The 27,046-nt window shown below is 37.7% G+C and overlaps 1 protein-coding gene across 1 annotated transcript; it reads left to right on the top strand.

Moving 5' to 3' along the window:
- The first annotated feature begins 427 nt into the window (after positions 1 to 427).
- On the top strand, positions 428 to 27,046 carry LOC149551257 (uncharacterized). The gene is made up of 3 exons (XM_089790073.1): positions 428 to 520; positions 23,664 to 23,811; positions 26,922 to 27,046. The coding sequence occupies exons 1-3, from the start codon at positions 428 to 430 to the stop codon at positions 27,029 to 27,031; spliced, it is 351 nt and encodes a 116-aa protein (XP_089646199.1). The 3' UTR covers positions 27,032 to 27,046.

Genomic DNA, 27,046 nt, shown 5'->3' with positions numbered 1-27,046 from the left:
ATGTGAGTGGTGGCACAATGCGATAGACACATTTCATCTATCGATAGGAGAGATGATAGTCATGCTGGAGAATGTTTATAGGATTTTCAAATTACTAGTGTGAGGGATGCCAGTGATGGCGATTAGGGAGATGACAAGAGAGGCAATTGTATAGTGACTGGTGGGGCCTAAAGTGCTGTACCAGATTCAAAGTAGGTAGTTTCTCCTAGATGAGCACCTGGACAAAGTATCGGTGGAGAGACATTTATTTTTGTGTGTGGGCTAGTATTAGGGTACATTGCCCCAAATTTAGGTGGGACAAAAGTCACTTTGGCCTTGATACTGGCCATTATGCATATTGTGGATGTTGGAGTCCTAGTGGCATGGGGTCATTGATGTTGGTAGAGCTATATTAGGATCTTCATTAGATAGTCTATCAAGGGGTATGATGAGAGTGGAGGAGCGTGTGGTTCCCAACATTGTTATAGGTGTGGGCTTGGGAGTACATCATGAAATTCAGGCTAATAGGGTGAAGGGAGAGGTAGGTGGAGGAGCTAGTGGCTTATAGTTAGGGGAGCCACTAACATGTCATCATACTGAGGATGTGGACTACTAGAGAGTCTAGATAGATGAGATTGGAGTGGTTATGTGGAAGCCATACATGGGTCTTAGGCCATGGGCAGAGGAAAGACAACACTTACTGTATACTATATCACCATGGTTTATTTTTGGGTGATGGGAGTATATTGCAGAGTAGCACTAACCATATAGGGCCATGCAATAGTTTGGATAAGCATAGGTGGCTTCAGAGGAGCCAAATTGGTATCAGAGAGTGACATGCAAGCTGGTGACTATGTTTGGGCTAGAACTCTAGAGAGATGGTTTACTACAGGCTTGGCAATATTTAGTGCCATAGGAGTGGGATTGGTTTGATAGATTGGTGAATTCTAGCTTGACACAAGAGTATCAAGATTAGTTTGAGTAGATAAGGCCAGTAGGCTAAGCTCAGGTGACCAGAGTAGAAGTGGTGGTGGGTGAGATAGCCAAAGTAGTGAGACAAGCTAGATACATAGCTAGGGGACTATGATAGTGGGCTAAGGTAGTTGCATAGAATGAGGGGCTAGTGAGATAGAGGTAGAGGGGTGTGTGGGGGGTAGGAGGAGGTGAGAACACATCTTGAGAGGGGAGAGGAGGGGCTAGTGGTGGAGAGGAGACCATAGGAGGAGGGTGGGCAAGGGCAATAAGGGCTAGTAGGCGAAGGAGGAGGGGGTGGTGGAGATGGTTCATCATTGTGAGGAGGAGTTGATGAACTAGCGAGCCGGTATGTGTCCCTATAGTAGACACATGAGGTGACCAGCCAATTGCTGTGAGATACCTAGTAGGAGAGGGGTCAACTAAAGATAGAGTGAGATCAACCTTGTCATGAGCATGATTTCATGTAGGGACAGGCAGATAGTAGGGATAGAGGTGGGGACATTGTAGGTGGAGGGTAGACAGTTGGAGGGGAGGTTGGAGGTGGTAACACTGGAGAGGTAGATGTTATAGGTGAGAATGGATACTATCTAGGAGGAGAGGGATAGATTAGTGGTGGAGGTGGTGACCTTGAGAGCACACGTGGTGGTAGGTGGAGATTTTAATGAGCTAAGAGGTTGCAAGGGAAGGTGGAGGAGCTAAGGGAGAGTAGGATTCTACCAGGGGAGATATCATGCAGTGGTGCCATCAGAACAGATAGAGCATTATAGACGACTGACATGTTTAGGTACAATTGGGACCCATAGAGGCATGTAGGGAGGGGAAGAGAGTGGATGGAGCACTGGGGTTTCTCAGAGGATAGGTAGGTCTTAGTGCATAGGCTAGAGCCAGAGGAAAAATAGAAGGGTTAGTGGGAGGAAGGATAAGGCAGAGGGCTTAGGCACTAGAGGAGGATAGATGAGGCCACCACCTCCACCAGTAGAAATGCTAGATATAGAGAGAGGCACCTATGAGTCCCATGATGAGGAGGTGATGGAGAAGGGGGATCAGTGATAGGCTATATTTTACATACTATTTTTGGATGTACCGTTGGATGTATTTTTTATGAGCACAAACCCAATGTATTGATATGGGCATTTGTACAATATGGATATTGGATATCTGGACTATGATGGACTATGGTATTTTTTTGTAGGGATAGGTGATTTATTCTTTATTCTTTGTGGATGAGATATATATAGATCGGATTATTCTTTGGGGTGGGATATGGACTTATGATGTCATGATGTTGCTTACTACATGCATGCTTATATATGATTACATGCAGAAGAGAGACTGATATGGTTTTATGCAAGATGCGATGTTTATGATATACATGATGTTACTGATAGTTTGTGATGTAGGAGATGATGTTTATGATGAATTATTTGGATAGTGATGATATTCTTGTGATGCGGGATATGTTGTTTATGATGAGAATTTTTTGGATAGTGTTGATAGTTTGTGATGCAGGATATGATGTTTATGACGAGTTGTTTGGATAGTGCTGATATGTTTGTGATGTAGGATATGTTATTTATGATGAGACTTGTTTGGATAGTGTTGATAGTTTGTGATGTAGGATATGATGTGCTTTATGATGAAATTTTGAAAAATTTTGTTTATGATGATGTTTATGATAACTAAGAAAATAATTGAAAAATAAACCTAAGATATAGTGATGGATGTAATGTGTTTTGACTTCTAGTTTGGGAAAGATAAATGGTAATGAATGTGGTAAATAAATAATAAGAAATAATAATAAAAAGGTAACCCAAAAAATGAATGTGAATGATGATGAAAAAATATGATAAAAGCAGACATAAACTTATGATGATGAATATGCTAAAGAAGAGACTTTAAAATATGATAAAATATGATAACAAGAACATTAATTATGATAATGACTATGACAAAATGATAAAAAACTATGATAAAGTGGATAGGATATTTATGATGATGGAACATAATTTAAAATGAACACCAACTATGATGATAAAATGTGATAAATGAACTCAAAGCTATGAGGATAACATATGATAAATCAACTAAAGATTAGGATGATAAAACATAATAAATGCACCTAACATGTGATGAATGAATTGAATCTATGATGGTGAAATATGAGAAGGTAAATCCAAATTATTATAATGGAAATGATAAATGAACACAATCTATGATGATACAACATGGTAAATAAATTTAACACTATGATGATGCCAGCTCTAGTTGGTCCAACTTGCACGTTGACATTTGGGAAGAAAAGACTTTGGTGGTAGAAGGAACCAATGGGATGGTAGTTGGTAAAACTTATTACAATGCAACCCCTTTAAATTTATTGTCCATGTTGACTTGTGTTCCCCACCTCCCAATCCATGTTTGCATAGAACATGTAAGAGGATGAGATGAATCAAGTATGGGGGGGGGAGGGGGGTGGGAGGGGTCAGGTGTCATCAAAATCCTTGAACGCATGGGAGAAGGGTTTTACTAGTGGAGTGAGTTAGGTGAGATGATATGTAGAGGGGGTAGTTTAAGAGTTTAGAATGTAGTATTTAGAGTTTTTTTTCTCTCTTTTTTTAATGAATTCTAAAAGAATTTAAGGGAGTATCTTTAAAGAATATTCCCTATTACTTTTTGTGAAAAAATTTTCTCATACAATTTCTAGAGAGCATTTTGGCTCTCTCAAATAGATGAAAACTATAAGTTTCCCTTTCTCCTTCAAAGTACTAGGTTTTTGCATAGGAATTTCATAATGGTAAAGTGTATTAATGTTTGGTCATTTTATTGAATGGATTGTAATTAAAATATGGATATAGATTGTTTAGTACCCAAGTTAGGAGTGATTTTAGGTAGTTTACAAACAATGCAATATAAGGTAAAATTCATTGATTTAATAAACTTTATACAAGCTGAGGTTTTATGATGCAAGTAAGATGATTGTATCTAAATCAAACCTTGGTTTTATCACATAATTTTAAGGATGATTTTTTTTGCACATATAGATTAATTAATTCATACATCCACATCCTATACTCTAAAAAACAACAAATTGATCCAAGATTTCCTGAAGAAAGTAGAGAGTTTTCAACTTGGACTTTTTGCAAAGCAATATAATTGAAAGTAAGGTATGATTAACAATCTAATAACACTTGATCACATAATTGTTAGAGAAAAAGGTTAATTAAATTACCTTTTCTCCCTTCTTAAGATTTCACTTTATGCACTTTTACATTCTTATTTAATAATTAATTAGTAATTATTGAATAACATTTACCTTTTAGGTTACCCTTTTACCTTTTTGGTTACCCTTTTTGGGTTTCGATCTCCTACTATAAGGATAGATCATTTGTAATAATCTTGCCTCTTTTTTTAATTTTTGAGAATACAATTTGCATATTTTCAGAGCAAAGCCTCACCTCTTCTTGTTTTTGTCTTCTTTGTGGCAAGTTTTTTACATGTAGGTATTTGAGGGCTTTGTGGAATTGTATTGCGTATTGCTCAAATCCTTCATGATATCGGAGCCAGATCTATTGTAGCTTGTTCAATATTTGAAGAGAAAGGAGAAAGAGAGTTTAATAGAATAGATTTGACATTTTTTTGGCATTTCTCTTTTATTTTTGGAGGTGAGACAATGATAATCTAGAAAAAATAATTATAGAGGTGATTTTCAAACAATGATATCTCACTCATATGAACTCCTTTTTTTGAGCAATTGTTTTTTTTTTTTTGAGGTAGAATTTCATGATCTACACATTGGTAGAGGTTGCTTGTGATCTTTGTTTCTAAATTTTTCTAAAAATCACAAATCTCAATTTTTGCAACTTCAAAGGCTTCATTCAAGTTCATATGGACACATATTCAGGTGTTATTTTTTTTAAGTTCATGATTTATTGTCTACTTTCTAGATCTAGTATCAGTTCAGAATAATATTGAATGGACGTCGTATTTTCAGCATTTGGTAATTTTTTGGCCTACAAAAAATAGGCATTTGTGATTCATATCTGAAGTTTTTTTTCTCTTCTCTCATTTACGCATTCCTTCTAGAAAATGGGGTTTGGTGTTTTGCATTGTGGGGGGTGTTTTGTCATATTGTTTCTATTATTTACTTACATAAACCAGAAGTACATTAAAAAATAATTCAACACCTTCTAAAATAATGGCTAAGACCTCTTCTTGTCTAGAACTTCTAACCCCTTATAATTATCACATATGGAAGACCTTGATGACATGATTTCTCTGGTCAAAAGGGTTGTGGTCTTGGTTAGATGCAGTGTAGCCAATTTTATAGAGGCCTTTTGAGGTCATGCAACATAGAGACAAGATGGAATGGGTAATAGGATTAATTTCTTTATAGGTCTTTGATAGTATACAATTTCATTTTGATGGGTACAATACCCCTCTAGCTATGTGGACCAAGCTTGAAGGTTTTTTTGGTATAGTGAATGAGTTCAGGGAACTTCAGATTGAGGTACAACTTACCTCACTTATACCAAATTATTTTTCCTCCATTGAGGACTTCTTGATAAAATTAAAGCAACTAAGATCTTTACTATAAGGTTGTGGGAAAATGAAGACTAACACTGAGTATATCTACCCGATTATTTCTAAGCTTCATGGAAACTTTTAGATATTTTTTTCTACCTTCTATTCCACCAAAGATGCTTTGGGTAATAGATTTACCATGCCATCCTTTGAGGTTTTTTGTGATCAGGTGACTTGAGAGCAAGCTAAGCTCTCTAAGTTGGATTCTCTCATAGGCTCACATAGTCATGTATTGGTAGCTCGACCATCTTCAAGGACAAAGGAGAAGAATAAAAAATCTCATTCTATAGAGTCTTAGATTGATTCCAACATTCAAATTTCATCTAGGCCACCTCCTCCTAAAGGGGGTAAATCAAAGCCAGAAAAACTAAATTGCATTTATTGTAATAAGCCTAATCATGATGAGTCATAGTGTAATGAAAATATTTTACATGGATATGCCAAATAGGTTTTAGATTTGATAGCTCTCCTTTAGAAGAGCAACATTGATATTCCTTCTACTTCTCAGAAAACTTCATCATCATCATTTTAGTTAGATGGTAAAGATATGGGAAAGGGTCATGCACTACGTGCAACTACTATCCTTCATTCTTCTAGTTGGTTACTAGATTCAGTTGCTTCACACCATATGGCATCTTCTTAGGATTTGTTCTCTTCTTTTGAGGCTTCTCCTAATCCACACATTTTGATGGGGAATAACACTTTTATGACTATATGCAGGAAAGGTTCTATTGACATTGATGATGGCACATTTGATGATGTACTTTATGTTCCATCTTTGTCCTCTAACCTTCTCTCCATTTATCATATTACACACAGTGGGTTAGGGAATATAGTTGAGTTTACATAGGATTCAATGCACATTAGAGATAGCGAGACAAATAATATTATTGCTACAGGGACTGTTGATGATGCTTCCCACCTATATTCCTTCTCACATTTTGGTCCACCATCTCCACTATCATAGACTCACTCTTTTTTTTCATGAGAGTATATTGAGGTGAAGTCAGGTCACTTGAACTTATATGTTATTTCTGAGACCAGTGTTGTGAATTCTACACCTCCGCCTCCTACTCAAATTCCATCTCTTGAACATGATTACTCTTCAACATTTCCTACTATTGAAGCTCTAGTCATCGAGCTACCTACTATAGTTGTTGAGGATATATCAAAGGGCACACATCTCCTCTTAGATTGTAGATTCAATACACCTATTATTCCACCTCCATTGGAGATTCCATTTTTGGATTCTCATGCTTTCTCCTTTGAGCATCATCTAGGGCTTCTAGTTGCACCTTACATGCATGGGTTTTATCATCCTTGTCCACTACCTTTGTTTCCTTAAGATTGGAGCCACATTGGCATGCTCATCAACATAGGAGTTCTACCATTTTGGGGGTAGGGCTATGGAGTATCAAGCTTCTATCATGGAGGATTTTATTATACTTATGGTCTTGAGAGATTCTCTTGAGATGTTTCATTTGTGCATTCTCTTATATCTCTTTTTGGAGTAGAGTTTTTCCCATTAGGTTTTCTCTATTTATCTATTTCATAGAGATTTGATTGTGATTGAGTACCTCATCAAGCCTGGTTGTCGGAACCCAAGTTTTCTTTCCTCATTGCATTGTAGTTTCCTTGCTCTTTCTGCATTGTTTTTAGCTACATTGTTGCTCATCTTAAGGGGGGTGTCAGAGAAAAAGGTTAATTAAATTAAATTAATTAAATTATCTTTTCTTCCTTCTTAAGATTTTGCTTTATGAATTTTTTCATTTTCATTTAATAATTAATTAGTAATTATTAAATAGCATTTACCTTTTAGGTTACCCTTTTCTAGTTTTGATCTCCTACTATAAAGATAGATTGTTTGTAATTATCTTGCATCTTTTTCATTTCTGAGAATACAATTTGCATATTTTTAGAGAAACCCCTCGCCTCGTCTTGTCTTCTTCTTTGTGATAGGTTTTTTACATGCAGGTATTTGAGGGCTTTGTGGATTTATATTGTGTATTTCTCAAATCCTTCAACTCATTGCTTATTTCATATGATAATTGAATTTTTTATTTATAATATTGAAGTTACAATATTTAATCCATTTCTTTCATGATCATTCCTAACATGGATATACAATACAATAGGTGATATTACAATGAAGAAACCTCCAATAACATGACATCAAGAAGACCATTAGTGCTCCAAGAAAACTGGGATTGCTCCATCATAAGAACCTATCTAGACAATCTGCAAAATACAAAGAATAACATTGGAGAGCTCACCTCCCATCCTAGGCCTCATAAGGCTACTCACCAAGCTAGGAGAACTGGTAACCAACCAGGTGACATACAAAATCCAAACACAATGAAATAAATCAACATATAATTCTCATCCAAGTTATGCACAATAGGTTTTGTAATAACTAGTCAAAAGGTGGATTTTACCAAGTAGGAGATTTAATGAAGAACACAAATCATATGCCTCTTCCAAGGCTACCAAATCACATAAACTTCCATTTCTTTCTCTCCTTATTTCCAAAATCAAACTCAATTTTTCATTGACAGGAAAGGGCCCATAACACCTTGGTTTCTCCCTCTCCTCAAGATGAGAAGAGACTCTGAACTGACTTGTGATCCAACTAAACCCTTCCCCCATACATGGCCAATTCTACCCTATCTAAGGGTGAGTAATAAAAACACTCCCTTCACAATTTCCCCAACAAAAAAAGGAAAAGAAACATGAAAAGAAGGCGAGTAAAACCCACAATACCTATCCCTCACATGATACAAACACAAACTTGCTACAATACGCAAGAATTTTACACATACAAGCAATGAAAAAAGGGCATAAACATGGCAATGGAGAACCTACCTTCACAAACATTATTGTTATGATCTCCACAACACACGCCCCATTCCTCACTAGGAATGGGGACCCCCTACCTTTTTTACTCTCGGACTCACAATTCAAGAGTGGGGAGAAGAAAGAATTTGTTTAAAAGTTACATCCCAAAAATCCAAAAAAAAAAAAAAAAAAAATCCAAAAAAAACAAAAAAAAAAATCCAAAAAAAAAAACTCTCCCTTGTGCACGTGCATCAAGGCACGATGCACTTTGTGTTTTGGTGCATGAGGAGGGAGAGCTATATAACTCATTTCCTCCCCCCTATTTCTTCATTTTTATGGTGTTCAAGTGTTTCAAGAGGGAGAGAGAGAGGTAAACCCTCTCCCCCACCTTTATTTTTTGCCCCATATGCTCTCATATGCGCGCATGTGCTCTGAATGTGCACGGTGCTCCCACATGGCATGCTGAACATGCGTGGCACTCCCATGGTGTGGCTGACTAACCCCCACACTCTCATGCATGCCCATGCACTAAATGCGCATGGTGCCCACATGGAACCGCCGACTAATCCCCGTGTTGTCATGCACGTGCGGCACCCACACGGTGCCGTTGATTGACCCCCACATTGTTGTGTGCGACGCTTGCACCTACACTTGTGCAAACCCCCTTTTGGGGAGCTAATGTCGCATGTGGCACTTGCACAGCACTAGCGCAGTGCCCGTGCCCACGCTTAGGTGCTTGTATCAGTTTGTGCCTTTTTTTAGCATTAATATTAAAGGGTTTTAGTTATAATTTTGAATTTTTTTTTTTTTTTTGCAAAAAAAAAAAAAAAAAAAAAAGTTCAAAAAATTTTTATTATTATTATTTTTTTAAAAAATAAATCGAATAAGTCTTCAATCATTTTTTCTTTTATTTTTTTCAACATATATTAACTGATCACGTTTTCTTTCTCATGATGCACAAGTAATACAATCAGATGGCATCTACATCTGGATCAGTAGTGAAACTAGTTGTTTACAAATTTAAAGGTGTAACTCTGAAATCATGGTTACACAATGAGTATGCTAAGATTAAAGACATGGACCTCGAGCACATAGACTTGGGAGAATTCCTAAGAGTTTGCAACAGTCCAACAGAAAGGTCAACCTTCAGGTCCGTACCAATCCATTCTGGATTATGAATGTAGCATCACATCCAGGGACTATACAGTTAGCTGAGTTGATCATGACCTTATCCCGACATTTTTTTCCTAATGAAAGGGTGGTAAAGAGAATTACTAGAGAAGTGGTTTTAGACCTACGACCTGATAATATCAAGAGAGTTTTTCATCTACCAAGAGATGATTAGTTCATTAGAATTTCGTATGAAGAAGCTGAGATGTGGCATAAATATCATTACTAGGAGGCCATTGACATCATATATTCCTTATAATACATTAAGAAGCCATCCTAGGGAAAGACAATCAAAAAAGTGGATATGACTCGAGGATACATGAAGGATGACATCAGATATTCAATCATTCTCCTAGGTAGAGTTATGGGTCTACCTGTAGCAGGTCATCTCGCTCCATTCATGGTCAACTTCATTGAGACCATCAAACACACAAAGATGCCACTGGATTGGGCCACTACACTTAGTGAGATCTTGTGTGACTAGTTGCAGATGGTAAAGGACAAGAATAAGTTCTACATGACTTCTTACGTGGTGTATCTACTTGTAGTAAGGGCAACTAACTATCCTGGGTTGTACAAGAAGGGCAGTATGCATGACCCTAATACATGGCCATATATAGTTTATCCTCAGCTGGTCAAGAAGAAACTCTCACTGCAAAGCAAGGAGTATAGAATTGTGAACGATGCCTTCATCTTTACCATCATTTGATTCATCGAAGGGGATTAAGGGAAGAGATTGTCCAATGAAGCCAAGGCACAGATCACAGCTCTCGGTGCATATTTCATCCAGTTTCAAACATTCACATAAATTTAGGTAGGTGGTGCATCCATCAATCCAAAGAAAGTCCTAAGGTATCCAAGTGACAAGTTGGTCCTGATGGAAATATCCTGATAGATTGAGTCAGCTTATGAGAGGATCAAAAGACAACAAAGGCCTTGTTGGGATTGGCCTTTTTTAATAGGAGCATACTAGGTAAAGAGGAAGCATGATATCCTAACTTTCAAGTGCAAATGGGAGAATTATCCTCTTGAAGAGTATAACTCTCCTCAACCATTCTTCGACAATGTTGGTAAAGTGGAAAACCTGGCAGGAAAGGGGTTCTATCATGATGATGCCATTGAAGATCATTGGATGAATGCCACAAATGACTACGATGTCAGTATCAGAGACTATTGTAGAATGATTTTGTATCTAGCAGAGAAGGCTCTCCATTTGATAATCTCAGATGAGATACAACTACAAGACTCACAGGATCTACTAGATCCCATATTCAATATAGATAAAGTTGGTGAGAGACCCATTCAGAATGCAAAAATTAATAGAGATGAAGGAGATGATATTAATCATCGAGCAAGGCATGTCATTAGAATGACAAAGAGTTGGATCAAGAAACCCTTTCCACTTTATCCAATTCTAAATACAGTGATCTTCCATGCACATGCTCACCCAGAAAGAGGTAAGGGAAGGAAAGTCATATTTCCTATCTTTGTGCTCTAGTCTCCTATCAGGCCTAAAATAGTCTACTAGCTTGATCATCTAGTAGGATACTACCACCCTACAGAGAGAAAGGGAAAGAGGAAGAGAGCCTCTCCTCAAAGGTTTCAAGTAGAGCATGTTGAAGAATAGGCCCCTTCCCAAGAATGGGAATCAAGTCCCCAAGAGCCCTAGGCTAGTGGAGCTTCTCATATCTAGGTTGAATTTCCATTGCGTCCTATTTTGTCAAGTAATTAAGAAGAGGGAGAAATTCTAGAGACATCCATTCCTCTTGTACATGAGACATAGATTAGTGCCTAACTCATCTATTCCTGAGACCATTCTAGAGGAAGAATTAGATGAGGGGGAGATGGAACTAGACAAGGAGGGGGAGAAAGTGCCTCTACAAAGGAGAACTCAATTGGAAAAAGCCATAGAATTGGAAAGAAAGAAGAGTACCACAAATACCTTCCCACCCACCCAAGCAGAAATGGTAGAAATCTCTTCTTTGAAAGATGAAGTACAATGATGGGTGAATGAGAAAAGAGAGCAAGGTGATGATGTTCTCTCCATCCCAAATTTTGATTTCATGCCCATGGGTACAAAGTTAGTTGGAGATAGGATCAGAGATACCCCTACAGGTGAACTTTAGTAGCAAGATTGGATGCAGATGCCACTTGAGACACAAGGTCCTCATCTCACTCCTCCATCTCTAGCTCAGGTCACAATGGTAGATAAGGGTTCAGTAACACCTCCACCTCTGAGTTGAAAAGAAGAAAATGCTCAAAAGGAACCATCATTACAAAGGCAACTGAACCAAGGGTTACTGATGAGCCATCAAAAGAGGCACAAATAGTAGAATGTGTACAACAACCTTCTCAGGAAGTTGAGGACCAAACTATAGGATCTATAAAAACCAAGACTATAGAAGAAGAGTCCTCACAATAGGAGACTCCAAGCAAGAGACATAGAGGGTAGGAGGTAGTTGAACACATCCCTTCATCATCTAGAGCTAAGGCTATAGAAAGACATATACCAAGATGGTTTCTAAAGGAAATAATGAGAAGTGCCAAGCATCAATTTCGTGCTTCAGAGGATGATATTTTTGACATTGCAGAGATGTTGAACAAGCTCGAGTCTCCATTACATAATGCAACACCATTTTTGTTCATCAATACTACATGGAACTAGGACTTATTTTCACAAGTGGCTCACCCTTTGGAAGGTACTGATGCAAAAGTTGTTAGTCTTAAGGATTATGAAGTGAAGGATATTATGTTAGGAAAGCCTACATGGGATACATCCCAACAGATGATGACTATGGGATTCAAGGAGGTTCTTAGCCATATGGAACAAGATGAGATTGAAATTAGAACACTTTAAAGGCAAGCTGAGATCCTAAAGGGATATCTAGCTGAAGTTATTGGTCCTCTTGATTCTGAACACCCTAAGGAGACTTTGAATACCATTCTTAGAGAAGGTGAAGGTGTATGGCTCAGTCTATTTTTTAGAGCTTGTTAGGATTGGCGAGATAGCCTTGTGGATAAAGGTGTCAATATAATCATAAGAATTTTGAAGTTATTGCATGCTACACAAGATAATATTGATAAGATTGTGGCAATTCTGAGGTAGGACTTTAGTATCATGGATGAGGTATGGGCATGGAGCAAAGATTTACAAACTCTACAAGCCATAAAATGGCAAAGGTACTACATTTTGATTGATGTATATACCGGAGAGGAGTTAGAAATGATAGATGATTGGATAGAAAAGATTATTGATGGAAATAAAGTGATGGGAACATTGCATGATGAGATACATAGTTTCAAGGACCAAGCCTAAGAGCAAGTTTGGAAGTAGAAAAGTTGTACAGTGATGCATGCTTGGACATTTTTGAAGATGAAGAACAAGAGAAGCTATTTCTAGTTGAGGTAGTAGTGGAGAACTTTAGAAAGACTTTAGAGGAAGCATCTAGTGATGAGGACATTAGAAAAGCTTTTAGAACAAAAGAAGCACTGATGGAGTTGGATACTAAACTAGGAGACTTTGCAAAAACTCGAATCAAGGTGGACAATTATAAGCAGAGGGTAAAGGAAAAGTATCAGGCTTTAGATCTTCTAGATGTGGCTAAGATCACCTAGATGATAGAGAAATTCAAGGGCAAACATCCAAACATAGCTTTAGGATAAAGATGAACAAAACCCAGATGCCAGGATTTCAATTTTGACACTTAGTAAAATTTTGAGATTTTGACCTAGTTGAGGTCCACACCTCCATACCTCCGCAATTTAGAGCTACACTGATAGTTGACTGCTAGTTTTAAAAATAACATTTTCCATGCATCAGGAGAGCATTCTGATGGCAAGTTAACTCTGACACACACCTAGTGAAGGGGCAACTTCTATTTTTGGTGTCTCCATGCACTTCCACCTTGACTAATGGCTTCCTCCTACTTTCTCTCTCATGTTTTCTCTATTTTTGAATGTAAAGGGCTCATGCATCCAATTAATGAATAAAATATGGATGGAGTCCCTCTAAGCACTAGTTAGATTGTTAGTTTTTGTATATTTAGTTTGTTTAAATATTTTAAAAGCATTTTATTGCATCAAGATATCTCTCACTCTCAACACAAATTGAGGAGATGATTTCTTATAAATACCCCATTGTAAAATGTAAGAAGGGCTGCCATTATTATGCAATAAAATTATGCTTTTAGTGTTAGCATTCAGAGTGTAGTTATTCTTGGCTAAATGTGTTTGTGAATTTTATTCATGAGATTGTGATTGAGTCAAAGGTTTATTGTGTTGTTTCTGGTTGTGCAATCTTTAAGTTGTGGTGTTTGCTATAGATATATGAATTCTGTTGATGTAACGAGCTTGAGAAGAGATCACCCAATTGTGTCTACATAGCTTTTTGTCTCGCATGAGTGCACTTTCTGTGGCCTTGCTATTTGATGAAGAGTGAAACATCATTTGATTTGTTAAAGGTTCTTACCAATGATTGCATTAGTGGATTCTAGGAGGCGCTGCTCCTATTTTCATTGGTTTCCTACCGATTTCTTCAAAGGTTTAACTTGTAGCATGTTGTGTCTTGTAGCTTATGTCCATTTAGGAATTTCAATTTCAAGTCATACGATTTCACATTATTTTTCTTTGCTAACCCCTTGTTATAATAGAACCTCATAATAGTTGTATTGTTAGAGTTGCGTTCATTGAAAAATATAAAATATAAAATTATTGTTCTTTTGGTGTGATGTTTTGAGACAACGGACAAATTTACTTCAATTTCAAGATAAAAGAGTTTTAGAACCAGAAAAGGCCTCCTTGTGAACACTCACATTTATCTTCTACTGAGAAAATTTTGGTACGTCACAAGACAAATACTAAACCTTGGAGTGGATCCGTAAAAATATGTGCTTTTTAAGAGAGGAATTATGCAATGGATTCCTACCATTGACCTCGTGTAAAATGAACGCCCAATAGAAGTGGCACTAGAAGGAGGACCACAAATTGAACATACTCCTAGAAAGGAAGAAAATTTGTTCAAGTTTCAAAATTTTACACTTCTACAATAACCTACGCTTCATAAAAGTTGAAAAAATTTCTTGAGTTTTTGAAAAATTCAGGTCTGCAAATCCATAGGTTCGTAGGTCCACAAAACTTTGTGGTGCACAATATCTAGAACTCTGAGAAAGGGTACTTCTATAGAGGTGCACGTTTCTCCAAAATTTGATGTAAGCTGGAGGATATTGATCCAAAATCCCTGTTTCAATGAGCATTAAGTTCTACACCAAGTACACATGAATTCCTTGAGCTTACCCATTTTTGTGAACCATGTAGTGATAAGGGAACATCCCAAGTCCAACCACTCCCTTTCAAATTTTCATCATCTTCTTCAACTCCACCTCCACTCCAACCACCTGGTGAACCACCACATACTCTGATAGCTATTCCCCAACAACCACCGTTAGGTCCGCCAAATCCTCCCATGGCCTTCTTCACAAATGCTGTAGACTCATAAACTTGAGAGGTGCACCTCATGACCTCCCAAAGAATCCTAAGAAGTTTTGCCCAAGATTCATCTATGGTGAAACACGAACTATTGAATATCATATTAAAGTTTTCAAAGAAATTTGCAACTGAAAGCGAGTGGCTAATGAGGACATGGTTCTTCATTTATTTCCCTACTCTTTGGGGGAAATTTCCTTTAATTGGTACATCAATTTGCCACCTGGATGCATTCGAGACTGGGATACATTCGAAAAATTGTTTTTGGAACAATTCAAAACATTCATTAATCTAGTAGTGATACACCAATAATTCATATCAATAAAAAGGGACCCGGCTGAGACAGTTTTATGCTTCAACCATCAATTTCATATGGCCTACCGCAAGTTGGAAACACCATACACAATACCTTTTGAAGCCACCATCCAGATTTATTTGAATGCTATGGACCCTCTTATTGCGATCTTTCTAAGAAGACTTCCCTTAGCAAATATTGACACATTGGACAAAGTATTTGCAGAAGTGATCACATTGATGAAGCAAGCTAATCCTAATGGAGGAGGAATGATGCTTCCAGCAAAAGTAGTCACTACAATTCCAACATACCCTGTGGGAGCACCCACCATGCCTAGTCAATTCATACCTATGAACCTAGTTCCATTGCAACAGGCACTCGCTCCACAAACTCAAGTGATAACATATCCAGGGTATAAGCCCCCCAAAATAGCTTTATTTGAATAGAAAGCAATGGTTCTTGTGGAAGCAGACAACAATCTCCTTTTAGAAGTTGGTCAAAGTCACAAATGAACAATGAGTTGAAATTTCTTAGATTGTCACAAGGACAAAATAACAACTTCCAAAGAAATAATTCTGGCCTCTACAACAACAATTTTGGTCAGAATTACAACAAGAATTTTAACAATAACAGTAACAACAATACAAGAAACAATGGTGGAGAAAAAAACTTCAATCCTCCTAATCGCAACAATGGCTTCCAAAGAAAAAACTGACAATGGAATACTCGACTAAATAATGGAAGCATTCCTACTAATAACAACAACAACAACGTTCAATATGTTGATATCAATTAGTATGATGATAGCCAAAATGTGTCTAGCAATGATGGTGCGTACTATAATGGTAATCAGGAGGTAAATCAAAATTCACAAGTGAATAATAATCCTTTTGTTCAATTCAATGCAATGCTATTAGAATCTTATGATTCTACATAGAATATACAAGTGGAACAACAAACAAGTGAGGAATTCTCATTCCCATTTTGTTAAGAACCCGATCTTCAACATGATGAGATGTTTGCCTTTTGAAATGACAATCGAAATACATATAACCTCAGAAATAAAAAGGATCCCTTGACCGATGGAATTCCTCATGGTTTGCAACCAACTCCACCTGATCCTAGAGAAAACAACAATCTGCCATCGGTAAGGCCAGCTCAAGGAGGACAACAGTATCAAAATCAAGTGAACATACCAACAATACTGAAGAACCCTGCTTGGTCTACTGAAAAGTATAATGTAGTAGAAGATTTGAAGAAAACTAAAGCCAATATGTCCATGTTTGACATGTTTCAGAATTGTCCACAACAAAGATAAGCACTCATGAAGACATTGGATAATACAAAGGTTTCCCATAATATGAATGGTGTCCCTCAAAAGACGATGCCACAACAAGTAAATGCTGTAGAAGCAATGCCCACTATGTTCAAGGACAAAGTTGAGGTACCTCCATTTTTGCTAAGCATAAGGATATATGGGAAGAATCTTCACAATTGTCTTATTGATTTAGGAGCTTCATGTAATGTAATTCCATTATCAATAGTTCAAAGGCTAGGAGTTAATCCTCAACCCTCTAATTGAGTGGTAATACAATTGGATAAAATAGAGTGAAAGTCATCGATGTATTGAAGGATGTGCAGATACAATTAATAGTTGATCCTAGGATTCAAGATATTATTGAGATACATGTGGTGGATATCCCAAAAACTTACAGATTACTCTTAAGTAGAGAATGGATGAAATGCGTAAGAGGATGGTTTTCCACAAACTTCACCCAACTATGTTTGACATGGAAAGGATTGAACAATCAAATCAAGATTGATGTTGAACCCAAACTAAAAACAATGATCACAGATTACAATGTCTAGAATGAGATAACATTCACGCAATCAGAGTTGGGTTCATGTAAAGTAATGACATTGGATATAGTTTCAACCAATACACCTCAAGATCAAAACAAAGAACCTAAGGTGCCAATACCCAACACTGAAAGACTAACACAATTCATAGAGAGTATGGTGACTAATCTACATTGTTTAGGAGAAGAAGCTGACCATAGCATTCTCCTCCTTCTAGGCTTTTGTCAATTACACGGAATTAGTCACTCTAAATTTGAATGTTCATCATGTCAAGAAGTAGTTGTGAAGTTATTGACCCATATGATGGAGAACAAGGATACAAAGACCTCAAAAGATGAACTCACAGAAAGTCTAGATTCAGTGAATTCATCCAACTTTATTGGACAAACTAAAGAAGAAAATGAAGATTTAAATGTATCATATAGTGATACCTCTTTAGATGGTGGATGTTTATCTTCTCCTCCTCAAGGATGATTAAAGTTCAAAGAAGAAGATGATATGTGAAAGGAAAAGGATGGACTTTAGTAGTCATTCATCTTGAACCTAAAGTTGAGGAAATCAAAGAGCTGATAGGGGAAATTCAAGAGAAACAAAAAAAACACACACTTCCTCTATCCATAGGATATGAAGGGGACTCATCAAGCCCTACATGAGGAAAGTTACAATGGGTTCCCAATAAATAGTCGTTCAAGGCTCAAGTGTAGTGCCTGCCCCTAGTTTACATTTTTCGAGCTACATTTATGATATGTTTGCCAAACTCTTTTAGGCCAATTTATGTTTGATGAGTAGTATCATTATTTTAGAGATTATCAGAGGATGTTTACACTCAGTTTATTATATGATGAGATTACTTGGTACTCTATATTTCGTGCATGTATGATGATTATTCAATGGTTTCAGTTATCGATGATAATTAGTTAAATGGTTCATTATTCCATGTGTTTCTTATGGATACTTACCCCATACTGCATGTGTATGGTGTGCGTGTTGTTTTATTTATGTATGGTGTTTCTGATATGGTTAAGGAAGGGAGTCATAGTCACTTGCTAGTCGGGATCTACACGATGCACCACTTCCTGCCATTGCCTGTTAAGCTTAGAATATTGTGTTTGTACATGCGTGGATTTTATGCAGGTTGCAGGTACCGGGTATCGACTTCCCTGAATTGTCAGGATGAGCGTACCCTATCGCACTGTCTCAATGGTAAGAGAGGGGAGATAAACTCTTAAGTCCAAATCCTAAACCCTTTAGCCAATTGTCCTAATTGATAATTAGGACAAGTATCTAAGTTAAGTACCCTCCGAATGCATCAAATGATGTAATTTGGTGATTATAACCCTTCTGTTTGATTTGGTATGTATTTTTCTATGATGGGTTTTCGTATGTTGCTTTTTGAGTCCTTGGTGTATTTTCTATTAATTAAGTCTAATTAAAAAAGAAAAAAAAGAAAAAGAAAAAAAAAAGGACTAATTAATGATTTAATTTAATAAGGAATTATTATGATATCTTTATATTTAATTAAAATAAATGCTAAATATTATTGTTATTTAAATTAATTAAATATGTTATCAATTAGGTTCTAAAATAAATTAAAAAGTAGAAAGATATAAATTTATTAAGAATTCTAGATCGCATGATCTAATCATGAGTTAAATATAAGAATTAAATTAAAAGATTAAATTATAAAAATTAATAATGTTATTTTAATTTCTTAAAAGTGCACATAAGATTTAAAGTAATAAATTAATTAAGAATTAAAGTCAAGTTAAATTTTAAATAAAGTTATTTTATAATTCAACTTAATGTGCATGAAAGTTGAATGCAAAAGAATTAGAAAAGATAATAAAAGTTAATTTGAGTTAACTGAGTTGTGCAAAGAGTCTTCTCGGGTAAACGCACAATTAGTGCCCCGAATTGAGGAGAATTTGCTTATCACAACTTTGGGGGTTCATTTTCGGGGGATACGAATTTGGATGAGAATTAGGAGGAAGACAATTTTTGGAAGCAAATTTCAGAAGGCTGACACGAAGAAAGTCTCGAAGGCAAAGGTTATTGAGAGGAGTGAATTCACATACAGTTTTCTGGAGGTTGCATAATAGCATCAGGATCAGGTAGGGTCTTGTGTTTTTTATCCATTAAATATGCAATTATCCCTTCCTGCCTTCTTCGTGTCTGGGATTTGAAGATCTGAATTCTCTGTGATAAAAGTTTTAAGCTTTCAATCTTGTGAAGCTATTAATTATTCGTCAATAATTTCTGTATCCATGGACTGGATGAATTAATTAGAACCCTTGTTTTCTTGATTTAGAAATTAAGATCTAATTTGATAAGGGTTTTGTTTTAATGAAATTGAAAAAATCTAGATAAATAAAAAAAATAAAAATAAATATATATATATAAATATATATATATATATATATATATATATATATATATATTTTTCATATTTACCCTTTTGAAGAAATTGCTTTATATAAAAAAATAAAAAAAAATAAAAAAAGAATTTAACAAAATTATTTTTGTTAAAATAAAATTTATTTTATTGTTATTAGAATTAAATAAAAATCATATATATAAAAAATATATTTTTTAAAAAAATAAAAAAGTATATATATTAATGTTAGTGGGGGGGAGGGAATTACCCCGTACCCGCCTCCACTGTCGGCGCAGGCCGACAGTACCTGCGTCGCAGGTACTGCGACGACAGGTACAGAGTACCTGCCGCCGCAGGCCCTGCGACCGCAGGCCTGCGGCCAAAGCCGACGGGCTATAAACGTTTTGAAGATTTCATTTTTTTTAATATTTTTTTTTTTATATATATTTTTTTAATTATTAAAAAAAAAAAGAATTTTATTTAATTAAAAATTTTAAATAATAAAAATTATAATATATTTAATTTTTATAATATATTAAACTTTTTAAATATTTAATAAATAAATATTAATTGTATAAAAATAGTTGTAGATTTTAATTTTGTTTAAATATTAATAAAATTAAACATTTAGTAGTGGGATTAAAATAAATAATTAGATCTAATAAATATTGATTAATTTAATTAAAATTAGTTTAATTAAGTTAATTAATAATGAATGTTATTTGACTAAATTATAAATTTGGATATTGATTTAATGTAAATTATTATAGAACTGGGTTATTCGAAAAAGGGTAGTTGTGAAAACTTTGTTACTTGAATTCGACATTAAACTAAATCACAAACCTTACCTTAACTTAAATAATATACTTTCAGATCCAATCTCTGAGACTTTGATGTTGTCTTTATACTTTGAATGTTTTGGGGTGGTTTAGCATTGACCAGTTCAGGTTGTTACCAGAGGCTCGGGGTTTTGTGAATGTGATGTCTTGATGATTTGGTCTCGATCTTTCTTAACCTGACCATGGTAATGTGATGAAGTGCTCTATGACATGATTGTGTTTACTGTTTGTGATTGCTTTCCAGTTCCTTGTGTGAAGCTGAGATGTATGTATTTGAGAATACCTAACTTAACCATTTTTGAGTCTCGATCAGTTATATTTGATAACCATTTCTGAGTCTCGATCAGTTATACTTGTATTACTTTCTCGTTGCTCATTAGAGAACCATTGGATTTTGTGACTTATCATTGATGCCTTCAGTTGCTGATAGAGAACTGTCGTGATTACTTGATTACTATTTGATGTTATCTGTTGCTCATGAAGAACTGATATATTTTGTGGATTATCTTTTTATGATATTTTCAGTTGCTCGCATAGGACTGAGATGGTTTTATTATGATTCTTTGATTTATGAGTTCATGAGCTAGGGTAGGTTATCTATGTGTAGAGTCGGGAAGTGGCTTGCAATGGGGGTCGGAGCCCTAAGAGGCTGCCTTGAGAAACCCATTGTAAGTCGTTTTTAATAAGTGAAAACATTTACACTAAATGAGAGAAAATGAACCTAACAAGATAATTGTATGTTCTCTCCCATGCCATGAGTGCTAGTACAGACTAGGATGGGGTAGAGAGGACGCTTGGTTACGACCTTGCATTCCATAGTATGCCTCGTCAGTACGAGAGGATACTAGTGGCCGCAGGATCAGTAGGGACCCGGGATTCCTAAGGGATTGCTCGGGTAACTTCTACATGACTTTTGCGATGACACTTTCCCGCTTGCATATTAGGTTTCCTACGTGTCTTGTGGTACCTCTGGGATTTAGATGTCGATCTTTTTAGGAACCCTTGAGTTAGCATACTGATAGGATTTCCTGGACTTAGAGAGTATTTATGATTATAGGTTTTGTTATCCTATTTTGGGACTTGAGACTATCTCCTCAGCGCGGTGGGAGTGGACCATTTAGGTTCCACGTGGTAGGGTGGTAGTGCTTTTACTCTTACCATTGAGATCCATTCCGTGGTCACCGTGGCTGGAGTTTTCGTGATTGGCATTTACCTTCACTATGTTCTTGGATTATTATGATGGATGGTTAGATTTTATGATAGATGTTTTATCATTATGGATGTATGGATGTATCATGTATGGTGAATAGTTTCATATATTTTTACTGTACTTTGTATCATGGATTTGAGGATGTTGTATCTTGATCTTTACATATGTATATTCTTTTAAGCCTTTCATACCCTGTGACATGTACAGTGGATGAATGAGCATTCCGAATTAATTTGCCAAGGAGCATTCGGAACAAATGTATATTATGGACATTGGAGTTTCTAATTATTCTTTTATATGTATGTGTTAGTTGTTAGACTTAGAATTAATTAAATTTAAACGTAACTCAACGTCTTGGGATCTTTAAGAAATGTAACTTGCAATGTATGTTTGTCGATGATTACATGTTATTTCTTCCGCTACTATTTGTTTGATGTGTATGTCATACTTTCTTACTTAAAAAAAAATTTTTTTAGCAAACTTAGTGAAACTTTAGGTTAATTCTTTTGGATCCCTTGGCGGGGCGTTACATCTGGTATCAGAGCCCTAGTTTCTACATTGGGAGCTCTGGGTATATTGGAACGCCACTAGTGTTAACTAGTTGAATAAAAATGCAAACCTTAAACTAAAACTTGAAGCTAGTTGAACTGAAACTGTATATAAACTATTAGTTACCTATTTTATTCATACTTCAACACTCAAAACTTCAAAACTGAAATTATACTTAAACTGAAATTATAGGTAAACTGAAAATTGAAAATATCTTGTTTGCAAAACATGTGTCTTTTATCTATGTATTTCAGTAGTATGTTTCATGGTTATTTTAGCATCTTGTGTCTTGGATATTATTGTAGGATGGTATCGGGGATGAGATCTTCCGTTAGGGGCCGTAGCCTTGGCCGTGGCAGAGGTCGTGGACGAGGCAGAGATGTTAGTGTTCATGAGTCTATCCATGAGAGCCCCATTCAGGAAGAGAATAGGGAAGAGCATGTCAGTGAGCATTAGGAAGAGAACCACGATGAGGGACATGCCGACTCTGAGGAGGTTGATCTGAGGCAAATGATGCAAACCCTTATTGATCGCTTACCTCCTATTCTTGAGCAGGATAGAGCACACCAGGTTGGACATGAGCATAGACACAGATCTAGGAGTCCTCAGAAGGATCGACATAGATTCATAGTATCTTCTCAGATGAAGGATCTTCAGAGGTCCAAGATCAAGCCCTTTAATGGGCAAGGTTCTGGGTATGTAGCTGAGCAGTGGCTTATTGCCCTTGACAGGATTTTTGCTATGCAGGACTTTGACAGTAATGTCAAAGCGAGGTTTGCCATTACCAATCTAGAGTTATTTGGAGCCACCTGGTGGACTATTGAGGAGAAGAAGTTGGGCATTGACATGGGTAGTGTCACTTGGGAGATTTTCTTGGAGAGTTTTCATGAGCGATTCCTACCAGAGGAATGGAAGCAGCATAGAGCAGATGAGTTCCATAACCTGAGACAGTTCACTATGACCGTTGTAGAGTATGAGCGCAAGTTCTATGAGCTCATGCCTTTTTCGGGATTCAGTGACAACCCAGCACAGTTGGCACAACATTTCATTCGAGGCTTGAACAACCATTTTATTGGGGGTGTTAAGGTATTTGAGCTTAAGACCCTCAAGGATGCGGTACATCAAGCTATCCTGGTAGAGCAGAGTATCAACTTTGGGCAAGGAGGATTTGTGGGAGCGCCTACTATAGCAGGATCTAAGGGCAACCACAATTCCGGTGGAATCAGGAAGCCTCCCTTCCCTAGGAGGAATCAGTATTCTCAGCAGCAGCCTCAGCAGCATAAGGGATTTTACCCTCAGGCACAGAGTGGTGGTGGTGGATCCAACCCTAGGATCAATCGCAATGCTCAACGTAATAGACAGAATCAGCAATCTCGACCTGCACAGAGCAACCAGTCTTTTGCTAGCAGGGGTAGCCACCAGCGGTCGAATGCACCACCTTTAGGGAGAGGATCTAGCAGAGGCACGGGATGTTATTCATGTAGACAGATTGGTCATATTGCAGCATACTGCCCACAGCGAGCATCTCAGTATTCAGGACCCAGGCCAGCGGCATCTGAGCCTATAGTCAAAAATACAGGTGGATCTCATAGAGTATTTGCAGCGGTGGATCACCGTCAGGCAGACCATCAGGGGACAGTAGTTGAGACTACAGGAGCTATCCGAGGTACACCTCTCTCTGTATTATTTGATTCAGGTGCTACAGATTCTTTCATTTCTCCATCTCTAGTTGATAAGTGTAAGCTAGAGTCGGTTAAGCAAGACCATGGTTGGCAAGTGGAACTAGCCTCAGGTGCTAAAGTTTCCACAGATTCGGTAGTTCACAAGTGTGGACTTAGCATAGGAGGGTTTGAGACTTCAGTCGATTTTCGAGTTATTCCTCTTGGCTCCTACGATGTGGTCTTAGGTATGGATTGGCTTGGCTCTCATAGGGCTAGTATTGACTGCAGAAAGAAGACCATTATGTGTCAGGATGACCAAGGGAAGGATGTTGAGATTGTGGGGATACCGAGACCTATATCCCTACGAATGATCTCTGCTATGCAACTTAAGCGAAGCTTTCGTAAGGGGTGTCAGGTATTTGCCGTTTCGGTAAATGAGCTCGATGAGGAAGAATCTACGAGGAAGACCCTAGATCACCCTATTTTACAGGAGTATGTTGATGTCTTTTCGAGTGAGATTCCAGGCATGCCTCCGAAGAGAGACATTGATTTTAGCATTGAGCTCACTCCAGGAGCAGAACCTATTTCTAGAGCTCCTTACCGTATGACCACTCAGGAGCTAAGTGAGTTGCGTTTGCAGTTAGAGGAACTTTTGGCCAAGGGTAGTATTCGACCTAGTGTATCACCATGGGGAGCTCCAGTGCTCTTTGTGAAGAAGAAAGATGGTTCTTTGCGCCTTTGCATTGATTACAGACAGCTGAATAAGGTGACAATAAAGAACAGGTACCCTTTACCTAGGATTGATGATTTATTTGATCAGATCAAGGGAGCTACAGTGTTCTCTAAGATTGATCTTAAGTCAGGATACCACCAACTTCGCATCAAGGAGGCTGATATTCATAAGACCGCCTTCCGAACTCGCTACGGGCATTATGAGTTCACAGTGGTACCCTTTGGGCTGACGAACACTCCATCAGTTTTCATGTGCTTAATGAATGGGGTGTTCCGTTCCTATCTTGATAGATTTTTTCTTGTGTTCCTCGATGATATTCTGATATATTCTAAGTCCCAAAAGGAACATGAGGAACATTTGAGTTTAGTTTTGCAGTGCTTGAGAGATAATCAACTTTATGCCAATGCGGAAAAGTGTGATTTCTTTCAATCAGAGATACAGTATTTGGGACACGTTATTTCAGGCAAAGGTATCTCTGTAGACCCTGCGAAGATCCAGGCAATAGTAGATTGGCCTGCACCCACTACTGTGTCAAAGATTCGTAGTTTCATGGGTCTAGCTGGGTATTATCGCAGATTTGTTCAAAACTTCTCCAGAATAGCACACCCTATTACCTCCCTTCAGAGGAAAGGAAAGAAGTTTCTTTGGACAGAAAAGTGTGTAGAAGCATTTCAGAAACTCAAAGAGCTTCTGACCAGTGCACCGATCTTAGCTGTACCTGATCCAGAAGGTGAGTTCATGGTGTGTACAGATGCTTCCCTCGAGGGTATTGGAGCAGTTCTAATGCAGAATGGTTGAGTGATTGCATATGAGTCACGCAAACTCAAGGATCATGAGTTGAATTATCCTACACATGACCTTGAGTTAGCAGCAGTAGTTCATGCCTTAGTGAGATGGAGACATTTCTTGTTGGGACACAGATTTGAACTACATAGCGATCATCGTAGTCTTCAGTACATATTCACGCAGCCTAATCTGAATGCTAGGCAAAGGCGTTGGATGGAGTTTTTGTACGAGTATGACTTTGAGGTGAAGTATATCCAGGGAAAGGAGAATGTCGTAGCTGATGCTTTGAGTCGCAGGAAACATGTGATATCATCTATGACTCTTAGTGTTGATTTGAGATGTCAAATACTTCAAGCACTCCCCACTGATTCATGGTATCTGGAGGTGTGCAGTGAGATCAATTCAGGGAGATCCTTGGAGGGTAAGTTTTTAGGCTATGTCCTAGAGTCAGATGGCCTTTTGAGACTTTCAGGAAGGATCTATGTGCCGCTACTGGATGAGCTTCGCATATTGATCCTATCAGAGGCCCATCGTGCACCTTACTCGGCACATCCAGGTGTCAAGAAGATGCATGCAGATTTGCGACGTTTATTCTTTTGGTCCGGGATGAAGCGTGACATTGCTGATTTTGTGGCTAGATGTCTTGAGTGTCAGAGAGTCAAGGCAGAACACCAGCATCCGGCAGGACTTTTGCAACCAAATCTCGTTCCTTCATGGAAGTGGGACATCATATCTATGGATTTCATAGTAGGATTACCTATGACTCTTCGTCGTCATGATGCTATCATGGTCACCGTTGATCGGTTGACCAAGGTGGCACATTTTGCACCAATCAGGTCTTCCTACACTACAGCTTCAGTAGCTAATGTCTTCATGCGTGACATTGTGAGACTACATGGTATTCCCCGAAAGATCATTTCGGATAGGGATCATGTTTTCACTTCCGCATTTTGGACATCACTACAGCATGATCTGGGAGCGCAGTTGAACTTCAGTTCAGCATATCACCCAGAGACAGATGGGCAGACAGAGAGAGTGAATCAGGTTCTCGAGGATATGTTGAGGATGTACGTGATGGATAGGCAGACTGATTGGGAGGACTATCTCTACCTAGTGGAGTTTGCTTACAACAATGGGTATCACAGTTCTATTGGCATGGCACCTTTCCAAGCCTTATATGGATGCCCTTGTCGTACACCTTTGAGTTGGGATAGCCTTGAGGATCGCATCCTGTTGGGCCCAGAGATGCTTCGTGACATGGAGCAACAGGTGGTACGTATCCAAGAGCACTTGACAATGGCACAGGATAGGCAGAAGAAGTATGCTGATGCTCATAGGTCAGATAAGCAGTTTTCTGTGGGAGAGAAGGTTTTCTTGAGAGTGCATCCGCGGAAGAGTCCGATCCGTTATGGAAAGGGCTCGAAGCTAGCACCTCGCTTTGTGGGACCATTCGATATTCTTGAGAGGATTGGTCCAGTTGCCTATCGTCTTGCTTTACCGCCCAGCCTTGCTCGCATTCATGATGTTTTCCATGTATCAGTACTTAGACAGTATATTCCTGATGTTGTACATATTCTTGATTGGAATGCTTTACAGGTAGAGGATGGGCAGCTGGCTTTGGAGCCAATACGTATTCTAGAGCAGCGAGAGTTGACCCTCAGGGGTCGAACCATAGAGCAGGTAAGGGTCCAATGGGACCCTACTGATGACTCTTCAGCGAC

This window comes from Cupressus sempervirens, chromosome 6 (genome assembly GCF_028749045.1).
Source record: "Cupressus sempervirens isolate cs-2001-9-10 chromosome 6, ASM2874904v1, whole genome shotgun sequence".
Lineage (NCBI taxonomy): Eukaryota > Viridiplantae > Streptophyta > Pinopsida > Cupressales > Cupressaceae > Cupressus > Cupressus sempervirens.
The sequence above is the reverse complement of the archived record's forward strand: the minus strand, read 5'-3'. Positions and strand labels throughout refer to the sequence as shown.